The sequence below is a fragment of the Vicugna pacos genome, chromosome 2, assembly GCF_048564905.1.
Source record: "Vicugna pacos chromosome 2, VicPac4, whole genome shotgun sequence".
NCBI lineage: Eukaryota > Metazoa > Chordata > Mammalia > Artiodactyla > Camelidae > Vicugna > Vicugna pacos.
The window spans coordinates 77,935,021-77,956,305 of record NC_132988.1 but is presented as its reverse complement, the minus strand read 5'-3'; the positions used below and the strand labels follow the sequence as shown (position 1 = coordinate 77,956,305).

The following is a 21,285-nucleotide window of genomic DNA, read 5'->3' as shown; positions in this document are numbered from 1 at the left end:
GAAAAAAAATTACCATCATTACCATAATATTGGTGCAAATCAATAGAAAACAGATGCTTTTGTGGTCATGTTTCTCATCTTAAAACGAAACATCAGTCCTCTCTCAGCCTTCCATCCCTATCCTGCTACTGTTGAGCCTCTTTCCATCCCTCCATGGTCACACTCCTCCAACCTGTTATCCTTGCTGCCTCCTTTTCCTCACCTTAGTTTCCCAGCCCACTCTGACTCTGGGTTCTGTGCTCTCAATATATAATGACTTGGGGGAGGGTCTAAACCCAGTGATGCTTTTAGTTCTTAACTTTCTTGACTTCTCAGTAGCTTACCGGACACAATTGACTAGACCCTTCTTGAAATATCCATTTCTTGGCTTCTTGACATTCTACTCCTGTTTTTTTCTCTGATTGTCTGGCTGCTCCTCAGTTTTCTTAGCTAATGCTTCCTTAGCTGCCTCTTACTTGGCTACCAAAACTTAGCTGTTGAAATTCCTTTGACTGTTCAGGTATCTTGAGTGAAAGAAGTCAGTATTTGTAATACCATTGATTAAAATGAAACATCTTTAAAGACAGCTGAAGTTAGGGTTTAAGTGGAAAGAAATAGTATTAATAATTTATCTTGTAACATTTTCAAAAATCCAAGGTCCTTGCATATATTTCAGATTGTGTCATTTTAGACAAAGAAGGGACGCTTGCTGCCATCCTGGAAGAGCAGCCTACCAACCAGTCACTTCACAATTACTTCTGAAACTCCTAAGTTAGTATCTTATGAACCACATGAAAACATGGGGTCTCATCTCAGGGAGAAGACAATCAGGTTGGAGATGTAGGACTGCAGGAAACAATATAAGACTTTACAAGAGTCTAACAAATTCTAAATTGTGAGGTTTGCGGTTTAAGAGCTAAAGGTGTGTATTGCCCTTGAAGTAGATGTTAACTTTCTTCCCTCTGCTTTTCTCCTAGCACTTTGTTCTTTGTTTTAATCTGCATCTCCTACCAGAATGAGTACCCTGCGGACAGGGCTCACTCTAACTCATCTTTTTCTTATGTAACTAGCACTGTGCCTGGTAAACTCTGGTAGGTTCTTAACTGCTGGGGGTTGCCAGCCTGGTTATGAATTCTGGCCTTGTCACTTAAACACAAGTTTTGCACTTTTAGCCTTAGTTCCTGATCTATTAAAAAGGGATAATAATAATAATAATAGTTGTTTTGCCAGTTATGTTCTGTGTCGAGGACATGCCAAGTTAGATTTTGGTAATGACTGTTGGTAATTATATTGATCACTTCTAAGTAAGAGCTTCAGTAAATAACTTTTTAAATCTCTTTACTTGTAAATCTGGCTTAACGACATGACTGATTTAAAGCATAAACATGTGTGCCACTTTTCATTGAGCTAAAGCAGTGCTTCTCAAAGTGTAATTCCTGGACTGCAGTATCAGCATCACCTAGAAATTTGTGATGTGCATTTCAATGCACATTCTTAGGCTTCACCCGAGATCTCCTGAGTCAGAACCTCTGAGGCTGGGACCTGACAACGTGCTTTAATAAGCCCTCCAAGTGATGCAGATATGTGGAAAATTGAGAACCACTTAACTAGAGAACTTCAACCTAATACTGTTATTTTTGCCATTTAATCATAGAATTACATGCTTAATGTTTTATTGAAATGTTGGGAACTAAGTTAATGTAATTTTTTTTTTTTAGTGTGTGAAGATAAATGCTATTTCTAAATATTCATTATTTTGGTCAATTTATACTTTAAAAATCTGAGGTGGATAAAATGTGGATATGGTCAAGTTGTATTTTCACACAAACATCTGCAGGTCGATAACTAATGGGTGATACTAGTCTGGTGTGTTTTTTAATATATGTTTTTGTATTTAATATTTTTAAATATTACATTTAAGTATTTAAATATTTTTGAAATTCCTAAATATAGTTGGTTTACAATATTAGTTTCAGGTGTACAACATAGTGATTCAATATTTTTATAGATTATACTCATTTTAAAGTTGTTGCAAAATAATGGCTATATTTCTCTGGGCTGTACAATATTGAAATACTTTTAAAGTAGAAATACATAGTCATTTGAAATATTTCAGGCTGCAAAGAATTACATAATATGATTGTGCGCTAATTCATTCAGCCTTTACCCCCGTGGTGGCTCTTTGTTATATATAAACAATGCTGTGAACACCTTGCATGTAACCTTTGTATGCTCTTGCTTTTAGTTCTGTAGGTTAAGACCCCTAGAAGCAATCCTGCTAGATTAAAAACAATGGGCACTTTTATTTTGATTCTGCAGGGTTGCATTCCAAAAAGATTGTAGCACTTCCTGCTTTCATAAACCACACACAAAAGTGCCTGTTTGTGCCGGCTGTAGTCAGCTCTGGATTTTACCTGTGGGGGGCTTTTTTCTGGTATTTAATCCTTTTTGTTTGTTTGTTTATTTTGCCAGCCTAATAGGTAACAGTAGAGAATTTCTTCATCTGTTTATTAGCATTAGCATTTCTCCCTGCTGTGAAATATCTTGTCATATCTTTTGCCCATTTTTCTAGTGATAAAATACTGGCGCACATTTTGAAGACTTCTGGTGTTGCACGTTGTCAGATTTTCCTGCACACTGGTTGTACTCATTTTCACACCATGTTTTGGGTCTGATGTGGTCCTCTTCATGAATTCTACCTTGCTAAGCTGTGGAGCTCCTAGATGTCCTAGTTAACCATCCTAGTCTCTCATGGTTTAAACAGTCTTAGTTTACAACGGTATTCAGGCCATTCAAAGTTCAGCTCCCCCTGAGAGTTCGTTGAATAGTCTTTCTTAGTTTGTACAAAACCTCACACATTTTTTTCCACCTTCCCCTGTGTCTCTCTAAGATGATATTTGGGTAAATGAAGAAGGGAAACACACAAAATCTCCTTGCAGAACATAGGAGGAAGGCCTTAGAACTCACACAGATCCCTGAGTTGCCCTTTAGCTCCTCTGAAGTGCCAGCTGATACCTCTTGTCCAGCAGGTGCTGCCTGCCCTATGGAATCTCAGACTTCAGTCTGCAGCTGGCAGATGGGTGGGCAAATGGGTGCCCACCCTGCTGACCAGGCCTGAGTTAGAAATAGTATTAGAATGCACACATCACACTGGGGATTTTTGACATTTAACACTGATGTGTAATTACATTTATCGTCATGAGAAGATGCTACACAGGGTGGAATTTGATTTTTCTTCTTAGAAAACTTTTTTAAGATTGTGGAAAGGGAAAAATAAGGCTTTTTTTTTTAATTCCACAGAATGGCAACATACTTGCTTAACACTGACTTCCGTGCAAGAAAGAAAAAATTTAATATATTCCTTGCCAACAAGTGGTGGGAAGACCCTCGTGGCTGAGATTTTAATGCTACAAGAACTGCTTTGCCGGCGAAAAGATGTTCTAATGATCCTGCCCTATGTGGCAATTGTTCAAGAAAAGGTGCGGGGTTTTTTTCAACAAGTGGTATTTGCTAATGTTATTTTAACATTAAGATATAAAAACTAGCATAGATGTAACAAGTTTTTCCTGAGAAGAGGTACCTTTATTAATGATGGAGAATTAATATTTTTAGGATGTGCCAAAGCAGTATGGAGTACTTACCAAAAATCTCTAATACTGATTACCTGTTTCAGAAAGAGTTTTATTTTTTTCTAAATTGATGGATTAAACTCCATTTTAAATGTTTTATATATATTTAGACTTCTTTTCAAGCAAAAACTAACTCACTTATTTTATCAAAATAAATGAGTTATTCTGATTTTTTTTTACAGCAGAGGAGACACTTAAAATTTATTTTTACATTTATTATGTAGAAGTGTTCATTTGCAAAGATCAATACATTAATTATGACATTTCTTAGTATATGTGTTTTATCTGTGATTTTGTTCCCATTGATTGGTATTAAACACTTTTTTAGATTTTGTAAATCCCTGTGAACACTTAGTAACTGGAGTTCTTTTGGGGAGGGGGGTGGAGTAGGTAATTACGTTTATTTATTTATTTATTTTTAGGGGAGGTATTGGAGAATTGAACCCCGGACCTTGTGCGTGCAAAGCATGCACTTTACCACCTGAGCTATATCCTCCCCCTTAGAGTGCTTATTTATCTGATTTCTTTTGTTTATTTTAACTAATATTTTAGATTTCAGGTTTGTCAAGTTTTGGTATAGAACTGGGTTTCTTTGTTGAAGAATATGCTGGAAGCAAAGGAAAATTTCCTCCAATTAAAAGAAGGGAAAAGAAATCACTATATATTGCCACTATTGAAAAAGGACATAGTCTGGTGAATTCTTTGATTGAAACTGGAAGGATTAGCAATCTGGGTCTGGTTGTTGTAGATGAGGTTGGTTGCTACTTTTATAATTTATCAACATTTTTGTTATACTAACGTATTATTACATGGACCTGCTTAGTACCTTTATGAGAATAAGTCATTTATTTTAATATATAGACAATACAGATGAAGAAATTTCATGCTTGGTAATCTTAAATTCAGCTTTGTGCCAGGTGTTTCTTGAAGAGTGAGTATATGTGTATATGTCCAATTTTATAATAGTGCTTATGAATTTCAGATGTAAGAATGTTGTCCTGGGGACAACCTCATTAACTTAAAATACCAGTGAATTAATGTATATGTACCCTAGTTGCCATAACTAAAATGCTTTATTTGTAAAGCAAAGGTTGCTTCTTCATTTTATCAAATATATGCTTGTTTTATGTGGGTGTTATATACAGATTTACTTTTCTCCTCCCCCCTTTATTTTTTAAATCTCAAAGCTGCACATGATTGGTGAAGGAAGCCGTGGGGCCATACTGGAAATGACTCTAGCAAAAATCCTCTACACCAGCAGTAAGTATTTTTTCAGGTGTGGCCACTAATTGATTTATAATCAAGAGACCTGTAAGAGTTAATTGTATCACCAGCTAGAGTATGTAACCTTGAGTAAGATACTTAAGCTTTCTGCCGTAGTTCATTTCTTAAGTGAGCTTATGAATTTTTGTTGGAAGAATGGATAAATGGGTAGAATTGTGAAGATAAATGAAGTTATCATTTTCCTCCACTTACTAGCTTTGTCTGCTTAGGCCTGTGACTCAACCTCTCTGTTTCTTCATCTGTAAAGTGGCAATAACGATGGTACCAACCTGATGGGACTGTTGGGAGGACTGTAGGAGTTAGCACATGTGAAGCATTCAGCCACACCTAGCACACAGCACAATAAGAGCTCGCTGCCATTGCCACCATCAGTATCATCATCATCATACCAATAAAACAGTGTATGTTAATGGTCACATTAAGTAGCTATTTTGCAACATCAGATAGTCTTTAAGTGTATATGAAATATTTATTCTACATGTCTTCTCTATTACTTACTGATACGCTATTGCGGTAGTTTATTAGTTGTTATGTATTATAATAGCTTATCTGTGGAAAATTATTAAAGGTCAAATTTTTTTTAAACATTTTTTTTGAGTTATAGTCATTTTACAATGTTGTGTCAAATTCCAGCGTAGAGCACAATTTTTCAGTTATACATGAACATACACGTATTGTCACATTCTTTTTCGCTATGATCTACTACAAGATCTTGTATATATTGCCCTATACAGAATAATCTTGTTTATCTATTCTACATATGCCTGTCAGTATCTACAAATTTTGAACTCCCAGTCTGTCCCTCCCCACCCCTCTTCCACTTGGCAACCACAAGTTTGTATTCTATGTCTATGAATCTGTTTCTGTTTTGTATTTATGTTCTTCTTTTTTTTTTTTAAAATTCCACATATGAGTGATCTCATATGGTATTTTTCTTTTTCTTTCTGGCTTACTACACTTAGAATGACATTCTCCAGGGACATCCATGTTGCTGCAAATGGCATTATGTTGTCAGTTTTTATGGTTGAATAGCATTCCATTGTATAGATATACCACATCTTTATCCAGTCATCTGTTGATGGACATTTAGGTTGTTTCCATGTCTTGGCTATTGTAAATAGTGCTGCTGTGAACAGTGGGGTGCAGGTGTCTTTTTGAAGTAGGGTTCCTTCTGGATATATGCCCAGGAACGGGATTCCTGGGTCATATGGTAAGTCTATTCCTAGTCTTTTGAGGAATCTCCATACTGTTTTCCACAGTGGCTGCACCAAACTGTATTCCCACCAGCAGTGAAGGAGGGTTCCCTTTTCTCCACAGCCTCTCCAGCAGTTGTCATTTGTGAACTTTTGAATGACAGCCATTCTGACTGGTGTGAGGTGATACCTCATTGTAGTTTTGATTTGCATTTCTCTGATAATTAGTGATACTGAGCATTTTTTTATGTGCCTATTGATCATTCGTATGTCTTCCTTGGAGAATTGCTTGTTTAGGTCTTCTGCCCATTTTTGGACTGGGTTGTTTGTTTCTTTCTTATTGAGTCGTATGAGCTGCTTATATATTCTGGAGATCAAGCCTTTGTCGGTTTCATTTGCAAAAATGTTCTCCCATTCCGTAGGTTGTCATTTTGTTTTACTTATGGTTTCCTTTGCTGTGCATAAGCTTATAAGTTTAATTAGGTCCCATTTGTTTATTTAAAGGTCAAATCTTAAGAATTATTTTTTAAGTTTTGGTAACAGTGGTATTTAGACAGGTTGTAGCACCTTATAATCATTTATTAAAAAATATTTATTGAGTACCTACTGTGTGTCAGACCCTATTTTAAGTGCTAGGGGTACAGCAGTGACTAAAACAAACCTGTATTTTACTGAAAATGAACAGACAATAAGCAGATAAGTGAGAAAACATACAGTGTGTCAGATGGTGAGAAGTTCTGTGGAAAAGTATAAAGCAGAGGAAGAGAGGGAAATGATCACCGACTTGTCAAATCCAGTGTGCTCTGACTGTCCTTGTCTTAATTTCTCTTCGGCATTTGATTATTTATCATTCTTCTTTCCTTTGGGTGCTGAAACAACATTCTCTCTTGGTTTTCCGGCTTTGTAAGAGGGATCATGTGTTAGCATTGAGAAGTAGCATAGCATGATAGGTAAAGACAGACTCTGGAGCTGGATTCAAATAATAGCTCACTTTTAACTTTGTGTGTGACCTTGGGTAAGTTACAGTAACTATGCCTCTTTTTTGCATCAAAAATGGACCATTGTTATAGAACCTTCCTCACTGAGTTGCTGTGATGATGGCACACGTCAGTCTTTGCTGAGCATCTCACTCAGTATCTGCACATGATGGACGTGTGTTTGCTACTGCTGTATATTTGTCTTTCTGTCACCAGTGCCTTACACTTACTAGCTACTTGAATGAAAGGAATCTCTTTAGTTTCTTCTTTTGTTCTCCTTTGTGACGCCTCTTTCTCAGCATGTTCGTAATGTGCCTTGGTGTTACCATGGATTCATCTCAGACTCTTGTCTTGTTTCCTACTTCCTCTTGTTTCTGCTGATTTCATCCACACTCATGACTTCAAGTGCTTCTTGTGTGTGGATGGCTCCCAATCTATATTATCAGCTTATACCTCTCATCTGGTAACATTAATACTCTGGAGATATACAGTTGACCCTTGAACAACGCAGGTTTGAACTGCATAGGCCCACTTATCCGTGAATTTTTTTCAGTAGTAAATACTACAGTACTACACGATGTGATGGTTGAATCCAGGGAGGCAGAACTGCAGGTACAGAGGGCCGACTGTAAGTTTTGGATGATACTCGACTGCGTGGAGAGTCTGTGCCCCTAACCCTAGTGTTGTTCAAGGGTCACCTGTATTTGTATTCTTTTTACCTTCCTCCCTTTTCCAAATCACTGAGGAAAAATTCAGAACACAAAAAGGCTGCTAAAAATTACTGTTATGATATACCAAATAACACCTTTTCCTCAATACTTTGGATTTTTATTTTTTAGAAACAACTCAAATTATTGGTATGAGTGCAACGTTGAACAATGTTGAAGACCTCCAGGAATTCCTGCAGGCAGAATATTACACCAGCGAGTTTAGACCAGTATGTACCTAAGGTTTGATTTGTTATGTATCATCTTTTATTCAGAAAGAAAAGTAGCAAATGTACTATATAAAAAACGTTAAGAGTAGTGAAGGAGTGTAATGCCACTGACCATGGCTGTGTGCTAGTAAATCTGTGTATAGAGAGTGTAACTGCAGGGTCAGGGATCTTGGCCTGGCTGTGGCACCCAGAACAATGCCTGGCCCCTGGCTCTTCAATGAATATTTATTGAATGAAATTTTCCAGACCCATTCTGCTTTTCCACTTTATATTCTGTAAGGTACATTTTTTTCATTCAGTGAGAATTCAGTAATTCATGTTTCGAGTTATTGGCACATTAAAAAAAAAACTTACCTTAAAATTTTAAATATTTTCCAATATTTATGCTTTGGTAGTTATAATGCTTTTTTAATAAGTTAAGACTTCACATGGATTTAAGCTTAAACTCCCCCTTAACAGTATTCCCAAAAGACGAAGAAAGTAAATTAATGTAGTTCATAGTTATTTGAAAGTAGCTTATAATGTTTATATACTCTGTTTGCAATTTCTGTGTCTAAATAGGTTTTCAGAAAATGATTTTTGAGAATCACCAAATTTTAATTTGAAATTTGGTGTTTTTGCATTTGCACCAAATATGAAAATTTTCAAGAGATATTTTCTGACCTTAATTGTCGAATTAGAGGCTGTTCTTTTAAAAATTCAATGAGCTGTTCTTACAAACTTTTGTCTACAAATACTTAAATTAAAAATAACTTGGTGGTATTTAGATTAAAACTGATGACTAATAAAGCTTTAAATCTTGAGGAATAACACAAATAAACTCCTTAATACAGGAGTGTGAACACTTGACTCATTTATACTTCTTGTGACCAATGCAAGTGTCTGATTTCCTTTTAGATATGTGGCTATTCAATTCAAAAGTATTTCTTCAAGGATATTAATCCCAGTTTTGATTTAAAGGGGAAAAGAAACTTAAATGGGAAAGAAATAACTTTTATGTTGAAGCATTTTACATACCTTAGAAAAGCTAAAATTTTTGTATAGCTTTCCTTTTTTTACAGCATATTTTACAAAATTTGAAACTCTGGAAAGATGGATTTGTATATGGTATTAATTGCAAACATCTTTTTAATTCAAGGTTGAATTAAAAGAATATCTGAAAATAAACGATGCAATATATGAGGTTGACAACAAAGCAGAGAATGGCATGACTTTTTCACGTCTCCTTAATTATAAGGTAACCTTGATAATCTCTGAAGATGAGGTTCCCAGACTTTGTTCCCAGCTGCCCTGGGGCACCACAGGGGAGTCTTAGGGATACTGTGGAATAGTTTGGACATTTGAGAGAAAACAGCTGATGCTTGATATCTGTTGGACACCATACAAACTACTGGTTCAAGATAGGCAGTATCCAGTGTCAGCATTAGATCACACTACATTCCTTTCTATGATATTGTATCTTTGTGAAGTTGGGGAGAGTGTGTTGTACTTACTGTAAGCAAATACCATGTAAAAATCAATGTGGCACAGGACATGAGGGTTTCTACGGTTTGGAAACCTGTGGAGGGCCCAGCTGTGCACACAGTCCATTAGAGGGCTGTGATGGTTATTTAAGAGTGAAATTTTAAAAGATTTTTATTCCATTGATGTGTATTATTTATTCAGATGGCTACTGATTTGTAAGGAAATACATACTTATTAATTTGTTTGGACCTAACTACCTAATAATCAAAACTGTTAGGTATTTTATTTGCCCTTGGGGATCCAGGAACCAAGTTTGGAGACCTCTCCCATAAATGTTTTTTCATTCAGCAGCAAGAGCAAAACAAGAAGAACGTCTGTAGGCTATGTAGCTCAGATGTTGGTATATGAAAACGTTAATGTTTTGTGACTTATATGAAGGACATTAAAAAAGGAGAAAAGGGATTTTACAACAGTTTTAGAATTCTATAAAGGTATATTATTCTAAATCTTAATGAGTTTTCAGTCAAGTCAAAGGAAGTGAGATTTTAAATAACTTTGCATTTTTCTTCATGTTCTTTGAGTTCTTTGTGTCTGCTTAGTAAATATATTTTCTATTTCTGAAAATACATGCTGTAGTATGATTGAAACTGTGTTTTTGAAAATTTAGTAATAGCAAGAGCTCTAACTCACTTGTGCAGTTCTTTGACTGTTACTGGAATCAATCTGTGTTTCTCTCTGTGGACTTTTTCTGCTTCAGTGCAGATAGACATGCAGTTGGTTTATTAATAACATTAACTATTTTCACTTCCTTTATTTAAAACTGAATACACCTAATGAAACCCTAATAATCTAAGAGAAAAGTGGAACTTAACATTTTGCCGTTTAATATAGGTTTCGTCTTTTCTTTTAAGTGATCATATTTAGTAAATGAGAAGTTCAGAATTATGAATGGTTTACTTTCCTTTCGAAACACACTGATAAAATGAAAGGCTTTCATGGTTGCTAACTGCTTTTTTCCTACGTCTTGTACAGTATTCTGACACTCTGAAAAAGATGGATCCTGACCACTTGGTAGCATTGGTGACAGAAGTTATTCCCAATTATTCCTGCTTAGTTTTTTGTCCCACTAAGAAGAACTGTGAAAATGTAGCAGAAATGATATGCAAAATTTTAAGCAAGTATGTTAATCTTTTAAAAATATTCTGTTTTATTTTTATTATGATTTACATGCCAGGTATTCTGTTGATTCAGCAAGCACTAATTCTTGCAGAACATTGTACTGAGTTGTTGTACTAGGTTCTGAAGGCCCTGACCTGGAGGAAAGTTGAACTGTGAAATATACATGTGTGGAATAGAGAAAAGTTCTAAGGCTGCATGTCAGAGAATGCTGGCTAATACAATGGCTTGGCTGCACAATGAGTCATTGGGGGCCTTTTTAAAATCTCAGTGCCCAAGCTACATCCAAGACAATCTCTGGGAGTGGAACCCAGGCACCATTATTTTGTAAAGCTCCCAGGCAAGTCCAACATGCAGCCAAGGTCAACCACTGGCTTACGTGATCAGAGAACTAATCACTGATCACTGTGGGGATTAATCATATCTTCAGCTTAACCTTCTTTTTAATTAAATACTGTTTTCTTTGTTTTCTTAGTAAACGTCACACTTAAGTTGTGTGGACATTGGGATTGAATTTCCTAAACAATTAAGAAATTTGTTGGTTGCAATTTTACAGTATTTTAATATTGGTTCTGTTGTATCATAGATAAATATAAAGCGACCTTAAGTATAAACAGTTTAGTTTTTTCTGCACCTTTTTGTCCCATGTGTGGTTCTATCATGTTTTTCAGACTTCTTTTTTGGTCCCTTAACCACTGCTGTATCACTATTCACAGACCAGTGCCCTGGACTCTAAATCTAGTCATGCTCCACCTCCCCTCCCAAACCTGCTGTCATGGATTGGTCTAATATAGAGCTAAATTCGTTGGCTAACACAAAGATACACATGTTTGGGATAAAGTGAAGAAGTTTCCCATTTTGGTAGCTGCATGTCCACCTTTATAATGATGATGCACATTATAAAAGCTTAAGGAAATTGATTATCGTTTGGGAGGCATGAGTTTTATATTGGTCAAGCTATACCTTTTAACTATTTTGCTTTTTGTTGATAATAGTTTATTTGAATCATAAATGTGAAAGTTTAATATCAAAGTACTTAAAAAGTAAAAAAAAAATAAATAAAGTGAAATCTAGGGCTAAATGGTTTCTGATCTCAGTGGTGTCTTTAAAACATGATTTCTTGAGTGTCCTCGCATATCAGCTTCTCTCTTAATTATTTGCCTCCTTACCATAAATTTCATGGGAAGCAGTTACTGTAGAACCACCTGGGCAATAGAATGTGCTTGTATGTCTGTCTAAGTGCAAAGAATGAAGCAGATTTTTCCCAAGTGATTGTCTTAATCTCAAGGAAACATCTTTTTTCTGGTTGTCACTACTTTTGACTTGTAAGTCAAGAATGCCTTTTTTTTTTACATTTTTTTTATCGTGGTATAGTCAGTTTACAATGTTGTGTCAATTTCTGGTGTACAACACAGTGCTTCAGTCATACATGAATATACATATAGTCATTTTCATATTCCTTTTCACCATAAGCTACTACAAGATATTGAATATATTTCCCTGTGCTATACAGTATAAATGTGTTTATCTATTTTATGTAAGAATGTCTTTTAAACACTATTTGCTGGCAACTGCTAAAGATCTGGCCATATCACTTTTCCTAAAAAATTCCCCCTAAAAATGATACCACAGTGCTTCTTAGCCTGGAATTCAGGCTAAGATCTGATTCAGCTTACTTTTCCATCCTTCTTCCTTCTGCTCTTCATTCGCCCTGTGCTCCTTCCAAGCTGAGCCACTTCTCTTCTTTGTTTGTGCTTTGCACTGCCCGTTGCCATGCCTGGGATCATGCCTTCCCCTCTGCCAACAGTGCACTTCCTGCCCCCTTGCTGCTGCCTCTCTAACACCTGTTCTTAAGGACCCAGCGCAGATCTCACTTTCTCCCACAAAACCCTTCTCCATCTAACCATATCTTACCTGGTCAGTTACAAATCATGTCTCCCTTCTCTAAAACTGTAGGGTGATTATTAATGTTCTCACACCATGTACGACTGAATTCCTTGAGAAGGGTTCATCCCTTTTAGGACCTCAAATACTGGCTGGAAGTAGTAACATGAAGTCTGTCACTCCCTACTCAGCTTGCACTGATGACTCTTAACCACTTTCTTCCCCATTCTTCATTGTGTCCTTGCATCCCATTTCTCAACTTCTTACAAAATTCCTGGTCTGCTGCAGTTACCACCAGCCAGAGCTTTGCTTTCTTTCTGTGAAGCACACAACAACACAGGCTGTGTGTCCTGTATACTCTTAGACTCTGTTTGCTACTGGTATTCAGAAGTTGTAGCTTTACAACTAGTAGTTAGTTGTTCTTAGTCCTTCTTTCCTTTCTCTCTTTCTTTTCTAAGAAGGGAATTTAAAATAATAGGTGCTTCTAAATAAGGAGACATGGTAGGATATTACTGAGGCTTCTAAAATGCTTGTGTTTAGATAGTGTTCTACCTATAATATGTATGATTTAACAATGTATATGTTTTCATCTTCAGAGAAGAAAATTTATGACTTAAAACAGATCATCTTCACTAAAGATGTATGTTTTGTGAAAAAGAAAATTGTAACATGTAGAGCAGGGGTCTAAAACTGGCACCCATGGATTCATAGGCAGAACAGGATTAAACTTCAGGAAGTCCATGAACCCTCTGAAATTACAGGCAGTGCTGTGTTTATGTGAATATTTGTTTTTCCCCTTAGCTGTAAGCAAATTTTCACAGAGCTCTGTGATCTACAAAAAGTTTGAGAGAAGCTACCTAATAGTTATTGAAATCAAAATCCAAATCCTAAGAACATTTTATATACTTATGTCAATAAAAGTAATACGTTTTTAAGAAGAGACTGTTTACATGCATCTACTCAAATTAAAATTTCAGGCACCCTGTCACTATAAGATCAAGGGGTCGTATCTCTGACAGATCTTTTTCCTAGGGAATATCTGAAGCACAGAGAGAAGGAAAAACACGAACTGATTAAGAGCTTGAAGAATAGCAGCAGTGGCAGCTTGTGTCCTGTGCTAAAGCACACCATCCCCTTTGGGGTTGCTTATCACCACAGCGGCTTGACGAGTGATGAAAGGAAGCTCTTGGAGGAGGCCTACTCCACAGGCGTTCTCTGCCTTTTCACCTGCACATCCACCCTAGCAGCAGGTGTTAACCTACCAGCTCGAAGGTAAGATGTAAGTAATTGTTGGCCGGGCTCAAAACTTTGAATTCCTAGCTTGCCAGCAGTTTTATTGTTGTCTTATTCTTCCTCAGTAGTGGGTGAGAATTTATCAAATGTTTTTTTCAGCACTTGCTGAGTTGATTGATTTATTTCCTTTAATATTTTAATGAAAAATAACATCTGTAGATTTTCTGCTGTTAGAATTCCTTCTTTCCTGTTGCTCTCCCTGTCTGGTTTTGAGGTTAGGGCTTATTAGCCCAGTTGTGTAGAAACAGTTGGCAAGCTTTCCACCGTTTTTTATGATCTGAAAGTTTATTTAACAGAGATTTCCTTGAAACCTTAAAGACTTTTGAGTCTAATATCTTTTTTAGAGTAGATCCTTGATTACCTTTTCAGTTATTACCAAAGCTGTGTAGGGCTGTATAATTGATTTCTGCTCTTTGTCATTTGTGACTTTAAAATTTGTGAACTTTTTCAAATAAATGATCGATTTTTGTGAATCATCCATGAGCATAAAAAAAATGGGTATGCAGTTTCATAAGATTGTGGTTATTAATCATGTTGTCAGCTCCTGTGTTTTCTTACTATTTGCGATTCTTTGTCAGTTTCAGGGAGGGTATGTTAGGATCTCCCACTGTAATTATGGAGTTGTCAGCTTCTCCATTTTACCTTTTTTAGAAGTTTTTTTTTTGCTTTGTAGTTCAAAACTACTTAGGTATATAAAGGTTTACTCGAAATATCTTACTGCTGAATTATACCTTTTATCAATAAAATAGGTTCTTGTCTTTCTCATTTAGTGATTTTACTTCAAATACTAGGATTACATTTTTTTTTGCCAAGTATATGTTTTTCTATTCTTTCATTTTCAAATCCTGTCACTGACTAAGTTTTCCATTTTTTTCAGATAGTTGGTGAAATAAAAAAAGGAAATCTAATTCTGCAATCCTAACCATCCCAATCTAGCACTTCTCATTCACATTAGCTCTTGGGTATATTGTTTCAATCTAAAGTTTTATGCATTTCTTCATTTTAGAGTAATTTTTTTCCAGTTATTTCTTTCATTATTTCTTTCCTTTCATGATCTCTGTTCTTTGCTTTTATAACTTCAATTAGATAGAGTTGAAGCCTCTTAAGTTGAGCTTTCAACTCTCAACTTTTTTTACACGTTGTTCAATCTATGTGACATGTATGATTTCTTCAGCTTTACCTCCCATATGACAAAATCAGTTTTCAACTTACCCCATTAACTGTGTTCATTCATTCTTCAATTCTTCTATTGAATCGTTTAAACGAATTTTTTAAAGTTTTTTAATTTCTAAGAGCTCTCTTTTGTTGCTCTTTCTTTATGGTAATCTGCTCTCATCTTGTGAATACATTGCCCTCTAGAACTTTCTGTAGATACCAGTTAGAATTTTTTAAAGTTCTTTTCTGTCCCTCTATATTTGCTTCTGTGAGACATTTATTCTGTATGTTCTTGTTATTTTTCTTTTATGGCATTAGTTTTCTTCATGTGTTTGGTAATTTTGGCTGTCCATTGGATTTATAAATAAAGGAGTAGGCTGATTGGTTTAGGTAAATGACAGGTTTTCTCGCACCTTTGAACAGGAAAGCTGGTATAGATTTCTGTATACATGAGCAGGGTTGAAAACATGTTTGTAGGTCAAAAACAGTTGAAATTTGCAATTTTATGTAGTTGACAAAAATGTAAGTTCATAAATAAATATGTATATGTTGGTAGTGTGTAGTCAGATTTTTCATTTATGGAATATAAAATCAAAAGTCTTCTTAGATTATTGCTATAGTGGATTGATCATAAGCTTTGTTGCTAGTCAAACTTAAGTTCAGATTATGGTTCTGGTAATACTAATTTTGTGGTTTACTTGTCTGTGCTTCAGTTAGCCCCTTTGTAAAAAGTAAATTAAATTAAATTAAAAAGAATATTAGCATCAAGAGTTTTGTAAGGATTACAGATAATGTCCATAAAGAACCTCAAGCATCATAGATTTTTGGTAAATGGTAGTAGTCATCTATTATTTTGAGTTAATGTGTTATTAAATTTAATGTCATGTAAGTTACAGTGAAATTAAAAGTTTAAAAAATAGGTGCTCTTGCTATAGGTGGAATATTACTTTTAATTAATGTTATCAATTTCATAGAGTTATTTTAAGAGCCCCTTATGTTGCCAAAGAATTCTTAAAGAGGAATCAATATAAACAGATGATTGGCAGAGCTGGCCGTGCTGGAATAGATTCTTTTGGAGAGAGCATCCTTATTTTGCAAGAAAAAGACAAGCAACAGGTAGTATTCAACTGGTTGTTGGTTGGCTGTTTTGTCTTCTTTCTTTGTCTTTTGTCTGGCCCTTTTATGAGGTCTTCTTTTAAAAATTAATTATTAATATTCCTTTAAATATTTCCTTCCCCTCTATGATTAAGAATTAGAAAGAGTAGTTTGAATACTTTTTTATTTCAGGCAAACAATGAAAAGTATTTTCCCTATTTATCTTTCTTCCATTTTCATTAGGATCCCTGCTTAATTCATATTTTTTTAATCTTTATGTTTTCTTATCTCCCCTGACCTCCACAATATCTATGTAAAATATAAAATTTTATATGGAATGTCGTCTTTTTTTTTATAATAACACAAAACTATAATATTGCTTTGACTGTTGTAGGTATTGGAGCTAATAAGCAGACCATTGGAAAACTGTTACAGCCAACTTGTTCAAGAATTCACCAAGGGAATCCAAACTTTGTTCCTCTCTTTGATTGGTTTGAAGGTATTTAAAATATTTTTATATCTTATAAAGTGATATCTGAGATAATGGAGGTTTAAAAGTTTTAAAAAACTGTGAAGTGTGAAAAAAATGTTAAATTCTAATCTAATGTGGAAAAGAACAATCTGACATGGTAAATCTGAATCTAGATTTACATGTGCATTTTTAATCTTTTGAATTGTAAGAAATATGAAAAACCAACAAATCGTAATTTGGTGTCCATTACAAGTAAGAGACTTTGGTGGGTACTGTGGGGGATACAAGGAGCTGTAAAGACATGGGTCCTGATGGGGGTAATCTAGCATCTCTGCCTTTGGTAAGAATAAGGTTCACTATAATCCTGTGACCATAAATGTGTGTGAGATCAGTATATACTTTATCAGGCAGAAAATTAAAAAAAAAAAAGTTAGTGGGACACAACGAGAAAATAGTCTTTTTCCTAAAATCAGAAATTAGCTCTCTTTATCAGAGTTACTCTTGAGTTAAACCTCTTTATTAGGGATATTCTTAAGTAAATTTTAATTTTGTGCCCAAGGTCACTCTGCCTCAAAATAGCAAAACCAGAGTTTGAATTCAGCTTTATCTAACTACAAAACCAGCACTCTTAATCTATCGTACAGGCCACCTTCATTAACCTAAACAGTTTAAATGAAAATCTGAAAGGTTATTGATAAATAAAAAACACCATGAGACAAGTTTTGATTACCTTGCTGGTGAATGGTATATTACAATATCCCCTGGCAATTTATAAAAGTGAAAGGCTACAAGAAAGAAAAGTAATTAGTGCTATGTATTGAAGGAGATAGAGGTTTTAGATAAGCAGAGGGAAGGAATAGCCATTACTTAGAGTGAAAGGTGAGAAACCTTAAGATGATGCGGGGTGACAGTCAGTAGGCTTGAATATTGAGGAAGGCTGAAGATACTGAGGAGTAGAAAGTTGAGTGGGAAAAGTTGGGCCAGACTGTGTGCTGTAGATGGGGGAAGGTGGAGAGCATGTTTAAACACTGGACCAAAGGGTTGTGACCCAATCACTTATCAGTGGAGAAATAGTGAAAGTTTTCTGTGGTTGTTTAGAGCAAGGGCTCTGATATCACACATACCTGTGTCCTGGTCAGAGCTCTGTCTCTTGTTACCCTGCATAAATTACTAACTCTTCCAGTTACCTTATCTGTAAAAAAGGAATACTACTATGCAGGAGTATTGCAAGGCTAGTTTGGGAGCAGCTGTAGTAAAGCATGTATAATGTAATAAAGACCTACAGTTGGAGGGTTGCCCTGGAATTAATAAAGGAGGGAAAGAGATCATGAAGATCACTGAGTCTTATTACATTTATATAGTGGATAAGGTAACAAGACTTGGAGAATTAATGATTTAGTTTAAGGTCACTCAAGGAGTTATGGTTTAGATGGGATTATAATTCAGGTTCCTGCCTTGCTGGCCAGTACTCTTTCCAGTGTGCCATTGTGTATGTAGAACATTCACTAAATGCATTTGAAAATTCACCAAGATAGACCATATTTTGGGTCATAAAACAAGTCTAAATAAATTTGAAGGATTGAAATTATTTAGGGAATGGAATCTAATGACAACAGAATTAAAGTATACATCAGTAATAGAAAGGTATCAGGGAAATACCCAAATGTTTGGAAATTAAATAGCATACTTTGACCACGGGTCAAAGTAGAAATCATAAGGGAAATTAGAAAATATGTAATATAGATAAAAGCAGAAATCAATAACAAAAAATAGACAAACGAGAAAAAAATTAATGAAACCATAAGCTAGTTCTTTGAAAAGATCAGTAAGATTATTGATTGAATTGATCAGGTGGAAAAGAGAAAACACATAAATTACCAACATGAGGAATGGAAGAAGGGTCATCACTGGAGATCCCAGAGATATTGAAGGTAGTATGGAATTATCTTTGAATAACTTTATCTTTGAATAACTGTATCTTTGAATACTGAAAAATGAATTCAACAATTTAGATGCAATGGGGGAAATTCTTAAAAGACAATTCTCAAAATCAACTGAAGAAGTATAAAATCTAAATAGTTCTATATCTATTAAAGAAATTGAATTTATAATTGAAAACTTCTCCACAAAGAAAATTCCAGGCCCAGCTGACTTCACTGGTGAATTCTAACAAACTTTTAAAGAAGAAATAACACCAATCATACACATATTCTTCCTGAAAGTAGAGGAAGAGGGAACAATGCTCATTTCATCTTATAAGACCAGCATTACTCTGATACCAAAACCAGACAAAGATGTTACAAGAAGAGAAAACTACAGGCCAATATCTCTTGAAAACATAAAAACCCTTATCAAAGTATTAGTAATCCAGCAATACATTATAAGAGCAATATATCATGGTCAATCAGAATTTATTCCAGTAATGCAAAGTTGGTTTAATATTCAAAATTCAATCAATATAATTACCCATTTGACAGAACTCAACACTCATTCATGATAAAAACTCAGCAAACTAGGAGTAAAAAAGGACTTCTTCAACCTGATAAAGGGTACTTACTTAAAAAAAAAATGCAGGTAACATCACACTTAATCTCATCTGATTCCCCTGAGATCAGAAAAAGAAAAGATGTCTGCTCTCACCCTACTATTCAACATATATCAGAAGTTGTAGCCAACACAGTAAGACAGGACGAAAAATAAAAAACACGAATTGGAAAGGAAGAAGTAAAACTATCTTATTTGCTGATGGTGTTGAGTTCAAGAAAAATCCAAAGAAATGTACAAAAAAACTAGGGTAGAATTAGTGATGTCATAGGATACAGGATCAGTGTACAAAACTCAATTGTATTTCTACATACTCACTACAAATAATTGGAAAAACAATTCCATTTACAATAGCATCAAAAACCATGAAATATTTAGGGATAAATTTAACTAATATGTGTCAGACCTATACATTGAAAACTAAAATACTGCTGAGAGAAATTAAAGAAGACCAAAATAAATGGAGAGAGATATCATACTCATGAATTGGAACACTCAGTTTTGTTCAGATATTACTTCATCCCAAATTGATCTATAAATTCAGTTTAATCCCAATCAAAATTTCAACAGGTTGTTTTGTGTAAGTTGTAAACTGATACTAGAATTTATTTAGAAATGCAAAGTAGGGGCAGTGCTCCCTAAGTCTGGGACTCACCCATCTTACCTCCCCATCTCCAGTTTCACTCTCACCCACTGCTTTGTCTGGTTAACTCCCACTCAACCCTGAAACTTTCACTTAGCCTCGCTTGCTTAGAAAAGCCTCCCTGTACTGCTGAGTCCAGTCAGTCTATTGTGTGCTTTAAAAACCACATTCCCTTCCTCTAATGACATCTATCAGTTTGTAATTGTATTTTGGTGGGCCTTTTTTTTTAATTGAAATATAATTTATTTACAGTGTTGTGTTAGTTTCTGGTGTACCGCATAGTGATTCAGTTATACATATATATTTTTTTCATTATAGGTTTTTTAAGCTATTGAATATAGTTCCCTGTGCTATACAGTAGGACCTTGTTACTTATCTCTTCTATATATAGTAGTTTATATCTGCCAATCCTGAACTCCTAGTTTATCCCTCCCTCCACCCTTTCCCCTTTGGTAATCATAGGTTTGTTTTCTAAGTCTGTGAGTTTCTTTCTGTTTTGTAAGTAAGTTCATTTGTATCATTTTTTTGATTCCACTAATAAGTGATATCATATGATATTTGTTTTCCTCTGTCTGACTTACTTCACTTAGTATGATGATCTCTAGGTCCATCCATGTTGCTGCAAATGGCATTATTTTGTTCTTTTTTATGGCTGAGTGGTATTCCATTGTATTAATATACCACAAATTCTTTATCTAGTCATCTGTCAGTTGGACATTTAGGTTGTTTCCATGTCTTAGCTGTTGTAAATAGTGCTGCTATGAACACTGCAGTGCATGTATCATTTCAAATTGGAATTTTCTTCAGATATATGTCCAGAAGCGGAATTATTAGATCATATAGTAAGTCTATTTTTTTAGCTTTTTTTAGGAATCTCCATACTATTTTCCATAGTGGCTGCACCAAATGTAATTTTATTCTTAGTAGTGCAGTTATTTAGCTAATAACTTTACCCCACCAGAATGTAAGCTCTGTGGCAGCAGGGTCCACAGTTATTTTCATTTATCACTGAATCCCAGTGCCTAACACCGTGCCTGACATGTGGTTGCCACTCAGTAAATACCTGAATTAATGAATCGATTGATTTTGCATTTGGTCATGGCTGAACCTGCAGATTGGGGCAACAGTGGAGAATCCAGCTTTGAGAAGTTGGTGGAGGTCAGAGGCAGAGGCAGGCCCAGTGAGTTTAAATCACTGTGTCTAAAAGCTTTTCACAGAGGGGTAGAAAGCTAACATGATGGAAGCTAGAAGAATCAAGTAAAGGGTTTTTTGTTTGTTTGTTTACCCCTAGTGTTAACTATAATCAACAAGGTAGAAAACAATAAAGAAACTAAGTATGTTGATAATTTACAAACTGATTATCAGTTCTTGAATATCTCAAAAGTGCAGTTTTAGCCTAAGTAAATACTATATTAAAAATGATTTTTTTAAAGGAGGAGAAGCAATAAGAAATGTCTATGCTCCATAGTATTTTTTATCCCTTATATTGGCTTAATATGAAATTACTACTGAAGTTTTCCAGTTGAAATATCATCAGAATTATAAGAGAGAGAAAATATG

At 35.1% G+C, this 21,285-nt stretch overlaps 1 protein-coding gene across 8 annotated transcripts in view; it reads left to right on the top strand.

The window, feature by feature from the left end:
* The window catches only part of HELQ (helicase, POLQ like), a 36,468-nt gene that overhangs the window by 1,976 nt on the left and 13,207 nt on the right, over nucleotides 1-21,285 (top strand). For 4 of the 8 annotated variants that reach the window (XR_004194404.2, XM_072942475.1, XM_015250735.3 and 1 more), the window contains 9 exons: nucleotides 3,280-3,458; nucleotides 4,161-4,361; nucleotides 4,796-4,868; nucleotides 7,902-7,999; nucleotides 9,138-9,236; nucleotides 10,496-10,641; nucleotides 13,556-13,795; nucleotides 15,946-16,087; nucleotides 16,461-16,565. Coding sequence is in view for 7 of the 8 variants with exons in the window: in XM_015250735.3 (XP_015106221.2) it covers nucleotides 3,280-3,458; nucleotides 4,161-4,361; nucleotides 4,796-4,868; nucleotides 7,902-7,999; nucleotides 9,138-9,236; nucleotides 10,496-10,641; nucleotides 13,556-13,795; nucleotides 15,946-16,087; nucleotides 16,461-16,565 (1,283 nt within the window). In the remaining variant the exon portion in view is untranslated. Of the gene's footprint in view, nucleotides 1-33; nucleotides 1,071-3,279; nucleotides 3,459-4,160; nucleotides 4,362-4,795; nucleotides 4,869-7,901; nucleotides 8,013-9,137; nucleotides 9,237-10,495; nucleotides 10,642-13,555; nucleotides 13,796-15,945; nucleotides 16,088-16,460; nucleotides 16,566-21,285 lie in introns of those variants that run through there. The other 4 variants (XM_072942489.1, XM_072942481.1, XM_072942458.1 and 1 more) reach the window with 4 other exon arrangements.